General features: G+C 47.1%; 2 protein-coding genes across 2 annotated transcripts in view; both read left to right on the top strand.

Moving 5' to 3' along the window:
- The window catches only part of CACNG3 (calcium voltage-gated channel auxiliary subunit gamma 3), a 72,035-nt gene extending 64,636 nt beyond the window's left edge, over positions 1-7,399 (top strand). Inside the window, exon 4 of the mRNA XM_050968618.1 lies at positions 990-7,399. Within this exon, the coding sequence (XP_050824575.1) occupies positions 990-1,501 (512 nt within the window). The 3' untranslated portion in view covers positions 1,502-7,399. The remainder of the gene's footprint in view (positions 1-989) is intronic.
- LOC127058506 (troponin T, cardiac muscle-like) overlaps positions 1-15,803 on the top strand; it is a 195,071-nt gene that overhangs the window by 41,636 nt on the left and 137,632 nt on the right. The gene's annotated exons all lie outside the window — the stretch shown is intronic.

The following is a 15,803-nucleotide window of genomic DNA, read 5'->3' as shown; positions in this document are numbered from 1 at the left end:
CTTGGGCTAGCCCCCCAAGTCTGTGCTACGGGGTTCAAGGCCGGTCCATTCTCAGGCAGCCAGCCCAAGCCCCCACGTGTGCCATCCCTGGCTCTGCTGCTCATTTCAGCATGCTCGCTGGAGAAGAACTAGAGCATCTGTCCACCCAAACTGGGGGACACTCTCCCAGGTGCAGTGTACATGGGCCCTGTGGCTGGCCCCTATTATGGAAAACAGGCTGGATGTTCCACTAGAAGGAACTCCTAGGAGCTTCCCAGGGTGCCCTGGCTTCCGCTCAAGGGGGCAGCCCCCAGGGAGCAGACGTTGACTCTTAGGGTCTTAGCCAGAATTAAGAAATCCTGAGGTGCAGGAAAATAAACAAACACACACACCTGCCACCAGTCCCAGTCTTCTGGATTTGGGACAGGCCTGAGCCTGAACACCAGAGACCAGAAATAAAACATGAGGAGAGCAGGGGAGGTCTCACAATCCCCTCCCTGCTCGGTATTTGTGGTGTTCGTCCATGTTGTGAAACGTACCAGCCCCAGAGGAAGCCACCCTCCTTGGAAGATGGAATGAACAGGGCTTTTACCCAGGGCTGCCTGATGTCTGACTAGTGGTGGGCCCAGGGTGACAATTCCATTTTGTGACGACGTCTGAGGTTTCCAGACTTGTTTTCGTTCTACCTCAGACGCTTTCACAAAATGGATTTGTGTCAAGACCTCCATTTCCGAAGAGTAACGGTCTGGCTGTGGTGTCGTCTCTCTCTCACCATCTTGTCAAGTAACCAAGGAGCCTGCACCTCAGAAACCTCCAGTTGAAAACTTGTTAAAACTGCCACGTCTCCACAAAACGTTTTGGCTTTGACCTGAATACACTTGGTCGAAAACGTTCTGAGCCTCTGACCTGCTCTGACTGGGTTAGAGATGTTCTATTAGCCCAGCGACTTATGTTACTTGTAAAGGGAGCCCATCCTTCCTTCTCTGTCTCTTTTTCTCTCTCTCTCTCAGGTCTCAGTAACATAATCGGGATTATAGTCTATATCTCTGCGAATGCTGGGGACCCAGGGCAAAGCGACTCCAAGAAGAGCTACTCGTACGGCTGGTCCTTTTACTTTGGCGCCTTGTCCTTCATCATCGCCGAGATGGTGGGGGTGATCGCTGTGCACATGTACATCGAGAAGCACCGCCAGATCCGTGCCAAGTCCCACTCTGAGCTCCTGAAGAAGTCAGCCTTTTCTCGCCTCCCCACCTACCGATACCGGTTCCGCAGGCGATCCAGCTCCCGCTCCACAGAGCCCAGGTCCAGGGATCTGTCTCCTGTCAGCAAAGGGTTCAGCACTATCCCCTCCACCGACATCTCCATGTTCACCCTCTCCAGGGATCCTTCCAAGGTGACCATGGGGACGCTGCTCAACTCGGAGCGGGATCACACTTTTTTACAGGTCCATAACTCCATCCCCAAAGAGTTCAAGGAGTCATTGCACAACAACCCAGCCAACAGACGAACCACACCAGTCTGAGCCAGCTCCTCCCCATGCCGCTCAGGCGCTGAGCCAGCCAGGGAAGTAGGGAGAGGCGTTTTGTCTGGCTGCATGACATGATCCTTGTGATGGTGTTACCAGTGAAGCTCTGTTTTTAAAGAACAAACCTAAATGGCTCCACACCCCACCCCACCCTTTAAATGCCACTTGCCAGGCCAGGCCACTGTGTTTATGGTTGAACTGTGTTTGGGCCCCAGAATCCCACCCTTTTTCCTTCTGTGGTTGGAAAGGGACATCGCCTTTGCTGTGACTTGCTGGGAGCAAGGCCCCTGAGGACTGGCCGGGTGGTTTCGAGTGGCCTCTGGGACAGTGACTTCTCAAAGTCACCTTTGTTCATGTTGATCATAACAATCACAGTGTTACCTTCGCTGTATGTCCCAATGGCAACATTGGAAACAGCCTTGTTTGTGAGAACCATTAACCCGATAGTTACATTTATGCGAAATTGCCTAGAAGTTCAGGGTATGAAGCACTGAGTCGGCGAACGTAATGAGTGCTCATGTTTCTAAAACATTTTGCCTTGTTGTAATGGATGGAGTGCTTGGGTCTGGGTTTCTTTCTGGCATTTCGTGCATGCATTAAATAGCTTGGAATCCAATTTCTTCATGTTGGGTTGGAAGAAACATCCTTTCAGTAATTTTCTGTGGTTTTGGAAGGGCTTTTGGGGGTGTGTAGGGAGGCAGAGTGCATTCCATTCTGATCATGTAAATGGACTAAGGAGCAGATTCCCTCCAGTGACTAGTAGCAACTAGACTGCATTTGATTACCCGCTGATGTTAAACTGAAAGAAATAGCTCCCTGAAATGAACACACACACGCACAAGTGACTGTGTGGGCACAATTAAGGAGGGGATGTTTGGCCTAGTCTTATTTTAGAAGCTGGGTTTGCATCTGAGCCTCTGGCAGTGATCTGCGTGTCACTGGTGTATGAGTCTGTAATGAAGAATGTCTCAATTGACTGGGAGATTAAAGAGAAAAGTAACAATAAAAGTTTGGCGAATCAGTTACTCGGCTAAATGAGCAACTCAATCTCACGCTGCTATGAACAGCTGGGAAATCGTGCCATGTGTCAAACAAAGCACTTTGCAATACAGCCTCAAGCTTTCCTACCGGCCCTCCGAAAGGTGCAGCAAAGAGAAAGCAAAAGAACACGCGTGTTCTGTAATGCAGGAACACTGCTCAGCAGCAGGTAAATCAGCTTTACCATCCCAGGATGTGCACCCTCAGCTCTTCCAAGCTAAGCATGGTGCTAGGCCTGCTCAGCGCTTGGATGTGAGCCCGCTGCAGCATGTGGTGGTGGGAAGCCAGGACTTATCAGCAGGTGGCTTCCTGTCTGGGCCCCGCTGTGCTGCTGTACTTTGCACTAGGGTTAAATTGGGGGTGGTGACCATTGCTCATCAGTAAAGAACCCAAGGCAATTTTTGACAAGAGAGGGGATTTTAATCATGGCAACCTGGCCAAATTCCATCACATGCCACCTCTTGACTTTCCCCTGCCGTTACAATTAAACTATCACATGCTGTTCTGCGGTGTTCCATGCACTGTTCAACAACTGCCTTGTGCTGCCAAAGAGGTGGCTGCTTTTCAGGGATGGTGTAACAAGCTCTGTACATACACAGTCTACAGTGTGTATTGAGTGCCCTATGGGGCAGAAGCCACTATAGGGAAGTAAGATTTATTCTGAAGGAGTGAAGAACTGCACACTGAAGTGTTTCGTTAGCAAAGCCCCGTCAGGCATAGCTTCTGAGCATTTGTTCCTGGCTCCTCTCAGTGGCTGAAGAAGTGCTGTACATGAAATAGATACACTGCCCTGGCATGGCTACTTCTGTGCAGCTGTGCTTGTGTGACACCGATCGTGCCTGCACTCTGTGCGCTGCTGGAGGTGTAGACAGAGCCTGAGGATCTCAAAGGGCACCTCAAGCTTTAACTTTAAAAGCCCCCCAGCCCCTTGTGAGACAGGTATCTTCCACTGAGGCATGGGGAGGGTAGTGACTTGCCCAAGTCACTCAGCAAGTCAGTGGCACAGCTGGGCAGGGAACCCCTGTGGTGACCACTGGCCTCACTGCTGTGGAGACTCAGAAAAGCAACTGCCAAAAAGCAACAGTGTGGGGACCTGTTTAGACCAGGAGTCTCCCCAGCCCAGCATTGCTGCCTCTTGTGCTGAATGCCTGTCACCTGCTCCTCCCACTCCAGCTTTGGGGCATTTAGTCAGGATACAGGTAGTGAACATCTTCCCCCCACCCATCACTGCCCCAGCAAGCAACCCCCCATCTGCCCACCACAGAAATATATGTAGGGTCAATCACTGCACACAAGTCTGCTTCTTTAACCCAAAGTGGCCAAATGCAGAGTCTGAAGTCCCAGGACACACCCAGCCACTACTCTCACTGTTCTGGCCTGTCTGGATTCCTCCGTCTCCAGGTCATGGTCCCCTGGCAGCAGAGGCCATGGTGCCCATGCTTGCTCGTTCCATCTGATGGCAGAAGGAATGCCTCAATTTTCACTGCTGGTGAACTCAGCCAGTGAGCGATGTCCATTTACCTGCCAAGGACGATGCATGGCAGAGGACCGATTGCAGCTGTGTGGGTTTCCTTTTGCTTTATAGCATGGACATAAATGTATGCCGCAAAAAAAGCGTGGCTCCTTGCCTCTGATGGTCTGGCCCTAGGTGTCAGTGTGCAGATACTTTACCCAGCCTGAACAACTGCAAAGCAGAACTGGAGCAGGGCATTGCCTGCTCTAAGGTCAGGCCAAAATGCCATTTTTTCTAAAAGGTGCCAAGTCAGAATGGCCCTGGGACATCCAGTCTGTCTGGGAGCAGGGTAGGGGACTGAATACCCCCAGGCACTCCTGGCCTGGTTCCTTTGCAGAGGAAATGCCATGTTTGTATGCAATTGCAAAATCAGCAGGGACCAATTTTCCTGGCTTCACTTTATCTGCTGCATTTGACACATCGCTGGGCTTAGAAGTCAGCATTAGAGAGGGCCTCCTCTGAGCTGCCTTTGAAGGGAAGTGCTGACTGCCTGCACAATGTGACAGCTACAGGAAGGCAAGGACTGACAAAAAAAAAAAGTTTAGTCATTAAATGTCAGGGCATGTGTATGCAGCCAGAGAATGGGTTTGAAATGATCAGCCACCTTGTCTTGCTGAAGCAGAGATCTTGTGATGGAAGCAGTTTCCAAGCAGCAGCTGGCCTCACAATTTGTCATGTCACTTAATTGAAATCTCATTTAACCTTCTGACAAGCACGACGGGCCTGCTGGAGAGACTTTGTCTGCTGGTGGGGGGCCTACAGGGCTTGATTAGGCAGCCCAGAGATTGTGGATCACAGATGGAATATGTGCCAATAGCATTCTGGGATGTATTAACAGGAGGGTCAGGTGTAAGATACGGGAGGCAATTGTCCGGTGCTGCTCAGCACTGGAGTACTGTGTCCAAATCTGGGAGCCACATTTTAGGTGAGATGTGGACAAATTGGAAAGAGTCCAGAGGAAAGCAACAACAATGAGAAAAGGTTTAGAAAACCTGAGTTGTGAGGAAAGTTTAAAAAAACTGGCCATGTTTAGTCTTGAGCAAAGAAGACTGAGTTGGGACCTGATAGCAGTTCTCAAATATCTTAAGGGCTGTTCTAGAGAGGACAGCGATCAATTTTTCTCCATGTCCACTGAGAGTAGGACAAGTAATGGGCTTAATCTGCAGCAAGGGAGAGTTAGGTTAGCTACTAGGAAAAACTTCTTCTAATTACAAGGCCAGGTAAACTTTGGAATAGGCTTCCAAGGGAGGTTGTAAAATCCCCATCATTGGAGCATTTTTAAGAACAGGTTGGACAAACACCTGTCAGGGATGGTCTAGGTTGACTTGGTCCTGCCTCAGCACCAGGGGCTGGACCTGATAATGTCTTGAGTTCCCTTCCAGCCCTACTGTTCTATTGTTCTTTTAATCAGAGATAACGTGGAGGAAGAGGAACTGTTCCATTTATTTTCCTGCTTTGTTAACAGTAGAACATTGCTTTGCAACCTTTTTTCATTTGCAGACCCCTAGAAAATTCTGAATCAAGGTGCATATCCTTTGGAAATCTTAGACACAATCTGAGGACCCCTTCCAGGGACTGCAGTCCACAGGAAAATGGATCTGATGTGATGTCTGGCTTGCTTGTCCTTTGTAATCTCTGTCAGTACCTCACAGCCGAATTAAGAATGTGCATTTACAGGACACTCCCTCCCTTGCATACTCCCAGTCTAGCTAGAAACAAAAGGCCAGATCCCCAGCATTGTCCTCCCTCTGCTGAAGTCAATGTACACTAGCAACTGACGTTATTGTCTAAAGGCTAAACTCTTTTCCTAGTCCAGGGGTAGGCAACCTATGGCGAACTGATTTTCAGTGACACTCACACTGTCCAAGTCCTGGCCACCGGTCCGAGGGGCTCTGCATTTAAATTTAATTTAAATGAAGCTTCTTAAACATTTTAAAAACCTTATTTACTTTACATACAACATTAGTTTAGTTATCTATTATAGAGTTTTATAGAAATAGACCTTCTAAAAACGTTAAAATGTATCACTGGCACGCGAAACCTTAAATTAGAGTGACTAAACGAAAACTCGGCACAGCACTTCTGAAAGGTTACCGATCCCTGTCCTAGAGTAACCACAGCCCCTTCTCATTGGTGTACAGGTCACTCATGCGTCCGACGAAGTGGGTATTCGCCACGGAAGCTTATGCTCCAATATATCTGTTAGTCTATAAGGTGCTTTTTACAGATCCAGACTAACACGGCTACCCCTCTGATACAGGTCACCAGAAGACATTGTGCTAATTTCCAGCCTCAGGAACAGGTCCTTAAGCTGCTTGTCACAAGACAGAAGCGTGGGGGTGCTAGAAAGGTTGGGACTTGACACAGAAGCAGGCATGTCTCTTTCCAAACTCCTCACCTTTTGGGTTGTTCTGAGGGGATGGAATCAATTAATCATGTGACGACAGCGCTGGTTATTCGGCTTGTCCAATCAGATTTCTCCGTTAGCACCTCAAGTGTTGCAGAAAGTTTGTGTGGTTTTGTTCAGCAGCTCACAGAAGCAAAAGATGGAAAATCTGTTGAGACCAGCTGATCCCTACTTTGCATTTTGTAATGTTCTGTCCATGATTAGCTCTCAATGTCTCCAGCAAATAAGCCTTTGCCCTTCCTCTGGGAGACTGTCCTACTCCTCACATGATTTGTTCACAGCAAATTTCCCCTGCTATTCAGCCTAATTTTTCCTTTCTTTAATTTCCTCTGGTGACCCCTGTGCTCCTCACTACAGAATTACTCTGTTTGCTGCTCACACCCTCAGACATGTGCAGGAATTGTCTCCTGTTCCTCATTAGGCATCAGTTAGCCAAGTGGACACAATCAGCTTTGAGCTTCTCCCCAACCTCTGCAGCCTCACATGACTTTTGTTGTTCTTCTCTCACTCTCTCTCTATGATTTCTCAAGATCTTTTTAAGAGCAGACTTTTCTTGGTTAAGTCACAGATCTGGGATGAAATCCTAGCAAAGGAAACTTCTGCACATAAGAGTTGGATGAAGCATCAACAAACTGCCTTCCTGGTGAAAAATTTGCATGACTTGCCACTCGTGCACCTGTGTCCCACTTGACTGATTGAAAAATCAAACCCATTCTTGACATCTACAGAGCACAATTGTCCTTTGGTGTATCGCCAGCCGGTTGGGAGAACAGGACAATGCTTTTTATGTGCAACCAGCTACATCAGAATCTGATTCTAAGGATGTATTTTACTTAGGCTGTTGAGTGTTGCTATGTTCAGAGAGCACTGGTTAGCATCTCATTGTTAGCTCTGCATACAGAAGAGTCCCTCGAAGAGCTATTCAAACAATCTAAAGAGAGAGAAGTTTTTACAATAAAAGATCATGATTACAAGTGGCTTTAGACTATGTAAAGATTTTTTTGTCTTCATTAAGGTTTATTTGCTACCAGTGCAATGATTTTTTTGTGTAAGAAGAACTATTCAGATGCTAAATAGGCCTCTTAATTGCAGTAGTCGCTGATTGCATGTATTAAAAACAGTTGAGGAAGTGTAGCAATTAGATCTTGGGGAAATATTTAAAAACAAAGGAGTGAAAAGACTTACAGTAAAAAAAGACATAGAACAAGGAAGCATCTTAATTTACCTGCCGTGTAATAGTCTGAGGACAGAGGCTTTGCAAAACTTCTTTCATTGGGTGGTTGGTTATGTAACACCTAAGGAAATTTTACATTATTTATTTATTTATTTCAGTTTACACAGGCATCGACGCTACACGCCCTTGACAAATATTTAAAATTCAATCCTTATCAATAACAAATCCATAATTTTGCACAAGGAAAGTCATCATGCTTAAATATAAACTGCGTAAGAAAAACATTTTCTTCAGCCTTTGAGAGTCCATAATGGGGGTGGATTTTGTGACAAGGGGATTTCCAAGGGACTGGAATGGCCTGCGGAAAAGGTTGGTTACACAGAGACTGAAATCAAGAGTGGGGGTAGAAACCCTTGTGCTAAACTGAAAGGTCCTTCATTTGGGATAGCCACAACTGGGTGCCATTATTACCGGTATAAATTGACCTAAATTACGGTACTCTAGCTGTTTTATTCACGTAGCTGGCATTGACGTAGCTTAGATCGACTCACTCCGGTGTCTTCACTGCGCTGTGTCGCTGGGAAAAGCTCTTCGGTTGACTTCCCTTACTCTTCTTGGAGATCTGGAGTACCGGGTGGACCGGAGAGCCATCTGCCATCGATTTAGCAGGTCTTCACTTGGCCCGCTAAATCAATCCTTGCGTCGATCTCCCCATCATGGAGACGAGCCTTTAGGCCTGGTCTATGTTACAGCTGCCGGTTGATCTAAGCCACGCAATTTGAGTTATGTTAGTAGCACAACTCAAGTCAATGTAGCTTAGATCTGCTTACCGCGGGGTCCACACTACACTATGGGACGGGAGCCGCTCTCCCGCCGACATTGCTCCCACCTCTCGTTGAGAATTGATGTCTTCACTAGTCCCACTCAATCAATGCCGCTGCATCGATTGCAGCAGCACCAATTTAGCTTCGTGGTGAAGACAAGCCCTTGGAAATGGAGTTGCCATAATGATCACAGCATGATACTGCTGATGTGGTTGACACACTTGGCCCACATAAGGTGGAGGGATGGGGCAAAATGACCTCTTCGGAGAAAAATATAATCCTCCTTTCCCCCAAACCAGTTCCAGAAACTCAAATTGTGAAATACTGGAAATCTTGCGCTCTCTCTCTCTCTCTCTCTCTCTCTCTCTCTCTCTCACTCACACACACACACACACACACACACACACACACACACACACATCCCCTGTTCGCCCAACATTTTCACCCAGCTTCCTCGGGTAGGTTTAGACAAGCTTTGAAAAAGGCTCCAAACCTTTTGGAAGGTGTCACAGTTACTGGGCAAGCTGTGCTCTAGACTCCTTTAATCGCTCCTGAGCTCACTCTTCTGTGGGCAGAATCATCTGGCCCTACCACTCCTAGCGTGGGTCTCTGAGTTGCAGCTGCCTGTTTACCAACCACGATAATACAACAGGCCCATCTGCGTTTGGGACGTGTATGCCCTCTTCCTCCGGGAGCCTGTGACCAGAGGCTGATTCAAGTGACTCAAAAGCAGATTTTTCAGGACAAAGCATTATTTTGTGCTGTTTTATGGTCACTTCCTGCAACTCCTCAGCTGGGCACATTTTAGACACGTACGTCCCCACTAAGAGGGCAGATAAAGCTCCCACACGAATACTGGCACTGGCCATGGTATATTGCACAAAGGGTTGTACCAGATGCCAAACCGAAATGGGAGGGAGGACACTGGTCAGAGCAATCTGGCCTTTAGCTAGGGGCATAAGCTGATGGTTCCCAGTCAGCTGTTTCCCCAGTAGACAGAGTCACAGGACTCAGCTGTCTTGTTAAAGGGACAGTGCTTTTTGTTCTCCAATCTGAGCTTCTCGAGCTCTCCTTTGTAGCTCAGTGCAGCCTGCAATCAGACACTGCTCTGCTTTACATGAAGGCCCAGCTCACTGAAGGCCATTCAAGACTCCAGTGGAGTCAGGTTACCATCTACAAGAGGCCTGATGGGGCTGGGATCCAGGAGATCCCCATTCTGCTCAAAACTGGCTCTATGTCACAAACTGCCTGGGAAAGAACCCTGGTGCCAAAGTCGAAGCCATGCAACAAGCACACATAACTTAGACTCACAGAATCATAGAATCAATATCAGGGCTGGAAGGGACCTCAGGAGGTTCTAGTCCAACCCGCTGCTCAAAGCAGGACCAACCCCAACTAAATCATCCCAGTCAGGGCTTTGTCAAGCCTGACCTTAAAAACCTCTAAGGAAGGAGATCCCACCACCTCCCTAGGGAACCCGTTCCAGTGCTTCACCACCCTCCTAGTGAAATAGTGTTTCCTAATATCCAACCTAAACCTTCCCCCCCTGCAAGTTGAGACCATTGCTCCTTGTTCTGTCATCTGCCACCACTGAGAACAGTCTAGATCCATCCTCTTTGGAACCCCCTTTCAGATAGTTGAAAGCAGCTATCAAATCCACCCTCATTCTTCTCTTCTGTAAACTAAACAATCCCAGTTCCCTCATTCTCTCCTCCTAAGTCATGTGCTGCAGCCCCCTAATCATTTTTGTTGCCCTCTGCTGGACTCTTTCCAATTTTTCCACATCCAACTTCCGCATATGAAGAGTCACTGTTACCTCGGCTAGCAAGAGTGGAATGTAAAATAGGGAAAAGCTGAACTAAATTATGACCTTGCCAGCAAATCCAGCCCAGTTCCTCAGATATTCTAACAAAACTGCCTAGCCTACAATATCCAAAAATCTCATCAGCTCACTGACAGATCAATGCACTTAGAGAACCTCTTTTAAGTAAATCATTAGAGACTCTGATCACAGAAACTTTGATATGCTGCAGGTTGAAAGCCACACTGAACCCTTCATTCAATATTCACTTCTGCTTTAGTCTTGTTCATTTCAAAGGTGACAGTCCCTGTTACAATTTTATCTGCTAGGAATTCTAATACACTGGCGGAATTCTTGTTCCTCAATAAAGTTAAAGCCAAGCACCAAACAAACTGCCAGAACTTTTGAATCGGCCTCCTGATGAGTTTGCCTAAACAACTGTAAGCAGCAAAAACCACCTTTTCCTCCATGATTTTTATACATATTTTGCATTTAAAGCAGGGAGACATTTTCACTGATACATTTCTGAAAAGCAAAGTAGAGCTGTGAGTGATTCACTGGATAGTTCAGACGTGCCAGCCAGGCTCCTCACTCAGGAAAAGGAGGACTTCAACGCCGTATATTCTTATTCAAAAATCTAATCGGGGATTTTTTATTGTTTTGTTTGGGGTGTTTGCTTGCTTAGTATGGGGGGTTGATTTTTAAATTAACCCAGTTGCACCCAAAACAAATTAAATAAGAACATTGGAGGTACCATATCATAACATATCAATGCGCCATCTAGCCTGGTATCCTGTCACTTGATTGTAACCAATGGCACAAAATGCAGAGAAAGGTGTCAATCATCAGTGGCTTGCAAGATTGAGGCCTAAATTAGTGATACTTTACTATGGGTATAGCAATTTCTTCCTGACCTTACCTAAGGCTCAGCTGGTGCCCTGAAGCATGGGAATTAATCTTTACATTTTCATCTGGGTTTGTGTAACTCGATCTGATGAGATTCAACAATCTGATGAGGTTCAACAAGGACAAATGCAGAGTCTTGCACTTAGGACAGAAGAATCCCATGCGCTGCTCAGGCTGGGGACTGACTGGCTAAGCAGCAGTTCTGCAGAAAAGGACCTGGGGATTACAGTGGACGAGAAGCTGGATATGAGTCACCAGTGTGCCCTTGTTGCCAAGAAGACTAATGGTATATTGGGCTGCATTAGTAGGAGCATTGCCAGCAGATCGAGGGAAGTGATTATTCCCCTCTATTCAGCACTGGTGAGGCCACACCTGTAGTATTGCATCCAGTTTTGGGCCCCCCCCCCACTACAGAAGGGATGTGGACAAATTTGGGAGAGTCCAGCGGAGGGCAACAAAGATGATTAGTGGGCTGGGGCACATGACTTACAAGGAGAGGCTGAGGGAACTGGGCTTATTTAGTCTGGAGAAGAGAAGAGTGAGGGGGGATTTGATAGCACCCTTCAACTACCTGAAGGGGGTTCCAAAGAGGTTGGAGCTCGGCTGTTCTCAGTGGTGGCAGATGACAGAACAAGGAGCAATGGTTTCAAGTTGCAGTGGGGGAAGTCTAGGTTGGTTCACTAGGAGGGTGGTGAAGCACTGGAATGGCTTCCCTAGGGAGGTTGTGGAATCTCCTTCCTTAGAGGTTTTTAAGGTCAGGCTTGACAAAGCCCTGGCTGGGATGATTTAGTTGGGAATTGGTCCTGCTTTGAGCAGGGGGTTGGACTAGATGACTTCCTGAGGTCTCTTCCAACCCTGATATTCTATGATTCTACGAACTCCAGATACTGGGGTTTTTTTTAAAAAACAATTGTCTAATCCTTTAAAAAAAAGTAGTAAGCTATTTGCCTCAATAATAAAGTTGGATAACTGGTTTTTATAAGCTCTATATTTTATACATGTGAAGTTTGAAACAACTGTTCATGCTAATAATTTCTGTTAATATTTCTGTTAAAATCCATTAAAAATACCCATCTCCTCAAAGCGACAAGTATTCATATTAAAAGTCCCTGGCAATTAAAGCTGAATTATGCACAGCCTGATATAAGATACTTGGTGTGTTTTCCCCTCAAGCACTTTAGAATAAACTATCACTATTAGTGATTTGCAAACATCTTTTAAACAAAGCTGGCTATTAATACAGACAAGTTGGTTTTCTTTAGACAGATATCTTAGAAAGTGGTATGTTTGAGTTGCTTCATTTAAAGTAACAATTCATTAATGCATGCTGCACGTTTCCAGACTAGCATTAGCAAACACAAAGGATTTCATGTAATGGCTTAACAAAATTTTCTACTGATTGTTTTGGTTGCGATCAGAGGTGCTTTATCATGAACTGGACCAAAGAAGCAAACATTAAAAGGATCCCCTAGATCTGTTTTCAACAGCTGGCTAAGTAATAAGTACATATATAAACGGTAGCCATGTTAGGAACAGGAACAGACCATGATGTCCAGTTTTACTTAGTTTCTGTTATCCCACCTTCCTGTTTTTTCTGCATGTCCTCCTATTTCTTCCTTTTCCACAAGCAAAGATAGTCACCTCTGGAATTGGTTCCTACGCTTTCCTGGTCTTCCTCCCACGTTTATTGCCCTTTGTCTGAAGAAGGGTTATCAGAAGTTCCTGGTTACAGTTTGTGATAGACCCAGCCCAGTTGGGAACAGCAGAGTAGTTGAAGGGAGATATACTGGCCACTGGATAAGCAGTTTTCTGTTCCCTGAGTGACCAGAGCAGGGGCTGCTCCAGGCTAATGAGAACACCTGACTCCAATTAACCTGCTAAGAGTCAGGTGGGGCTGTTAAGCACCTGACTCTAATTCAGGCCCCTCTGATGCTATAAAAGGGCTCACTCCAGTCAGGTCAAGAGAGAGCCAGGGAGCCAGAGGAGAGGAAGTGCGTGCGAGGAACTGGGAGCAAGAGGCATGAGAGAAGCTGAGAGTGAGTAGGCACACTGCTGGAGGACTAAGGAGTACAAGCATTATCAGACATCAGGATGAAGGTCCGGCGGTGTGGACAAGGAAGGTGTTGGGAGGAGGTCATGGGGAAGTAGCCCAGGGAGTTGTAGCTGTCGTACAACTGTACCAGGAGACACTCTAGACAGCTACAGTCCACAGGGCCCTGGGCTGGAACCTGGAGTAGAGGGCAGGCCCGGGTTCCCCCCAAACCTCCAAACTCCTGATCAACCACAGGAGGAATTGACCTGGACTGTGGCTTCTACAGGAGGGGAAGGTCTCTGGGCTGTTTCCTGACCCACAGGGTGAATCTGTGAGGCAAGCAAATCCACCAATAAGCGCAGGCCCACCAAGGTAGAGGAGGAACTTTGTCACAAGTGGTTCTAACTGAAAGTTAGCCTTTTTCACAGCCTTATTACCACAGGTGCCTAATAGGAGATGGTGCTTTCTTCTTCCTGTCATATGATTTTTTTCCCTGGTGAAAAATACATGAAACCAGCCTAAAAATCCAACCTGGCCCTTGGGAATGTCCTCTCCTATGGGCATGGATGATTGATTAAAGGATCACAGCTGGAGCAGCTCCTTTAAATCCCCTCTCAGTGCCTTGGCGCACAAGGTCACCACTAGCTCTGGTTTCAGTGGAGCTAGGCTTGTCTGGAGCAGTAGGAGGGTTTCCAAGCAACATTTGGCAGGCAGAGCCATTCAGGCATCGAGTGGAACAGGCAGCTGCTATGTGAGAGAAATGCTGTTGCCAGTTTTTGTGATTTTTATTACAAATCTCACAAGATTTGGTGTTTTCTCTTAAAGCCCCAGCTGCTGGAGTCAAGTGACCAGATGAGCTCTCATTTTTTTAAAGAGGACATTGCTAGCCCTTATGTGTGCTGAGAAAAGCTTAAAAACCTGAAACAAGTGAACCCCAAGGGCTCAGAAGCTAGGAGACAAAACAAAGGACCCGAACATATATTATATGTAAATCTCCTCATGGGTTTTAAGTCAATATCATTATTTTCTGAGGCTTGATCAAGGATTGTTGGCAATGGTTAGGGTGACCAGACAGCAAATGTGAAAAATTGGGGTAGGGGGTGGGGGGTAATAAAGCCTATATAAGAAAAAGACCCAAAAATCGGGACTGTCCCTATAAAATTGGGACATCTGGTCACCCTAGCAATGGTGCAAGAGAATCTGAACCTTTTGCAGCAATTCTATCAGCATCCCCAAGGACTGCTTCTTTTTCACTCCTTACTCAAGGAAAACTCTCATGAAGCACATGGGAGTTTTATAGTTTAAAAACTAGGTAACGACATCAGTATCTGGCCCATTGCTTCTATGTATTTGCACAGCTCCACTGATGTGCAGGGCGCTTTGCAAACAAAGTCCCTGTCCCCAGCAGACTGCAGCCTAAATTCAGCCTAGCTACAGCCCAGGGGAGATGTAACATCCCTGCAATGTCCATTGGGTTGTTTCAGGCCAATGCACATCCCTCTGGTTTTAGGTTTTTTAAATGTCTTGGGCAATAGCTGTCATTACACTGGTGGGAGGTGGTCCCAAGCAGCTGAGGCTTGCGGGCAGAATGGGTTGTCAGTGGTGACATGGACAGGAAGAAGTGAGCGTTTAGTAGGGACATGGGCGCTCAGGACTGGTACACTGGCCCTGCCTAGTACAGTGAACTGTAGAACTTACTCCAGAGCTACAGAACTCACCCAGATGGGTTTACTCAGCAACCCTGGGAGACCAATTGCAGAGCCAGCTGTTCAGAGCTCCAGGGATTCTGCTCCCTCCCTGGGGATGAGCTTTCAGCTGATTTATGTGCCCGTGCCAGCTTGTGCTTTCAGGTGAAAACCATGCAAATCCCGTTGGCTTCCCCTTAGCCTGGCTTGGCGCTGTTTGCATTTGTTCAGATGTAAAACTCCAAATTAAGTTGTGGGGCCATGAACTGCAGCAAAAGGAAACTGAACGAGAGGCTCCCATGGGCTCCTGTGGTAACAAAGCTGAGTGCCTGTGCAGCTCCCGTGAACGGTGCCCGGTCCAAGCAGGCCGGATAGCAGCTCTCTTTGGAGGCTCTTAATGCAGCAAAGCGAGCATGGCAAGACTCTCTCACACAGAGCCCAGCCCCGGTAGAGTGACCAGACAGCAAGTGTGAAAAATCGGGATGGGGTGGGGGGTAATAGGTGCCTATATAAGACAAAGCCCCAAGTATTGGGACTGTCCCTATAAAATCAAGACATCTGGTCACCCTAAGCCCCGGAGGGATCTGCTTTTGGGTGCACCACATGCCAGCCGCTTCCTTGTCGAAGGCTGAGACTGAGCATGGTGCGGCTGACGCTGTCACCTTGTGGTGACACTGCACTGAAGGGGTGGGGGGCTGCGTTGTGACTGGCCTGTGATGTTTATAGATTCATAGATTCTAGGGTCAGAAGGGACCAATGTGATCATCTAGTCCGACCCCCTGCACAAAGCAGGCCACAGAACCCTACCCATCCGCTTCTATAACAAACCCCTAACCTATGTCCGAGTTATTGAAGTCTTCAAACTGTGGTTTGAAGACCTCAAGCTGCAGAGAATCCACCAGCAAGTGACCCATGCCCC

Source organism: Gopherus flavomarginatus, chromosome 9 (genome assembly GCF_025201925.1).
Source record: "Gopherus flavomarginatus isolate rGopFla2 chromosome 9, rGopFla2.mat.asm, whole genome shotgun sequence".
Classification (NCBI taxonomy): Eukaryota; Metazoa; Chordata; order Testudines; family Testudinidae; genus Gopherus; species Gopherus flavomarginatus.
This window is presented reverse-complemented; position numbering and strand designations above follow the sequence as displayed.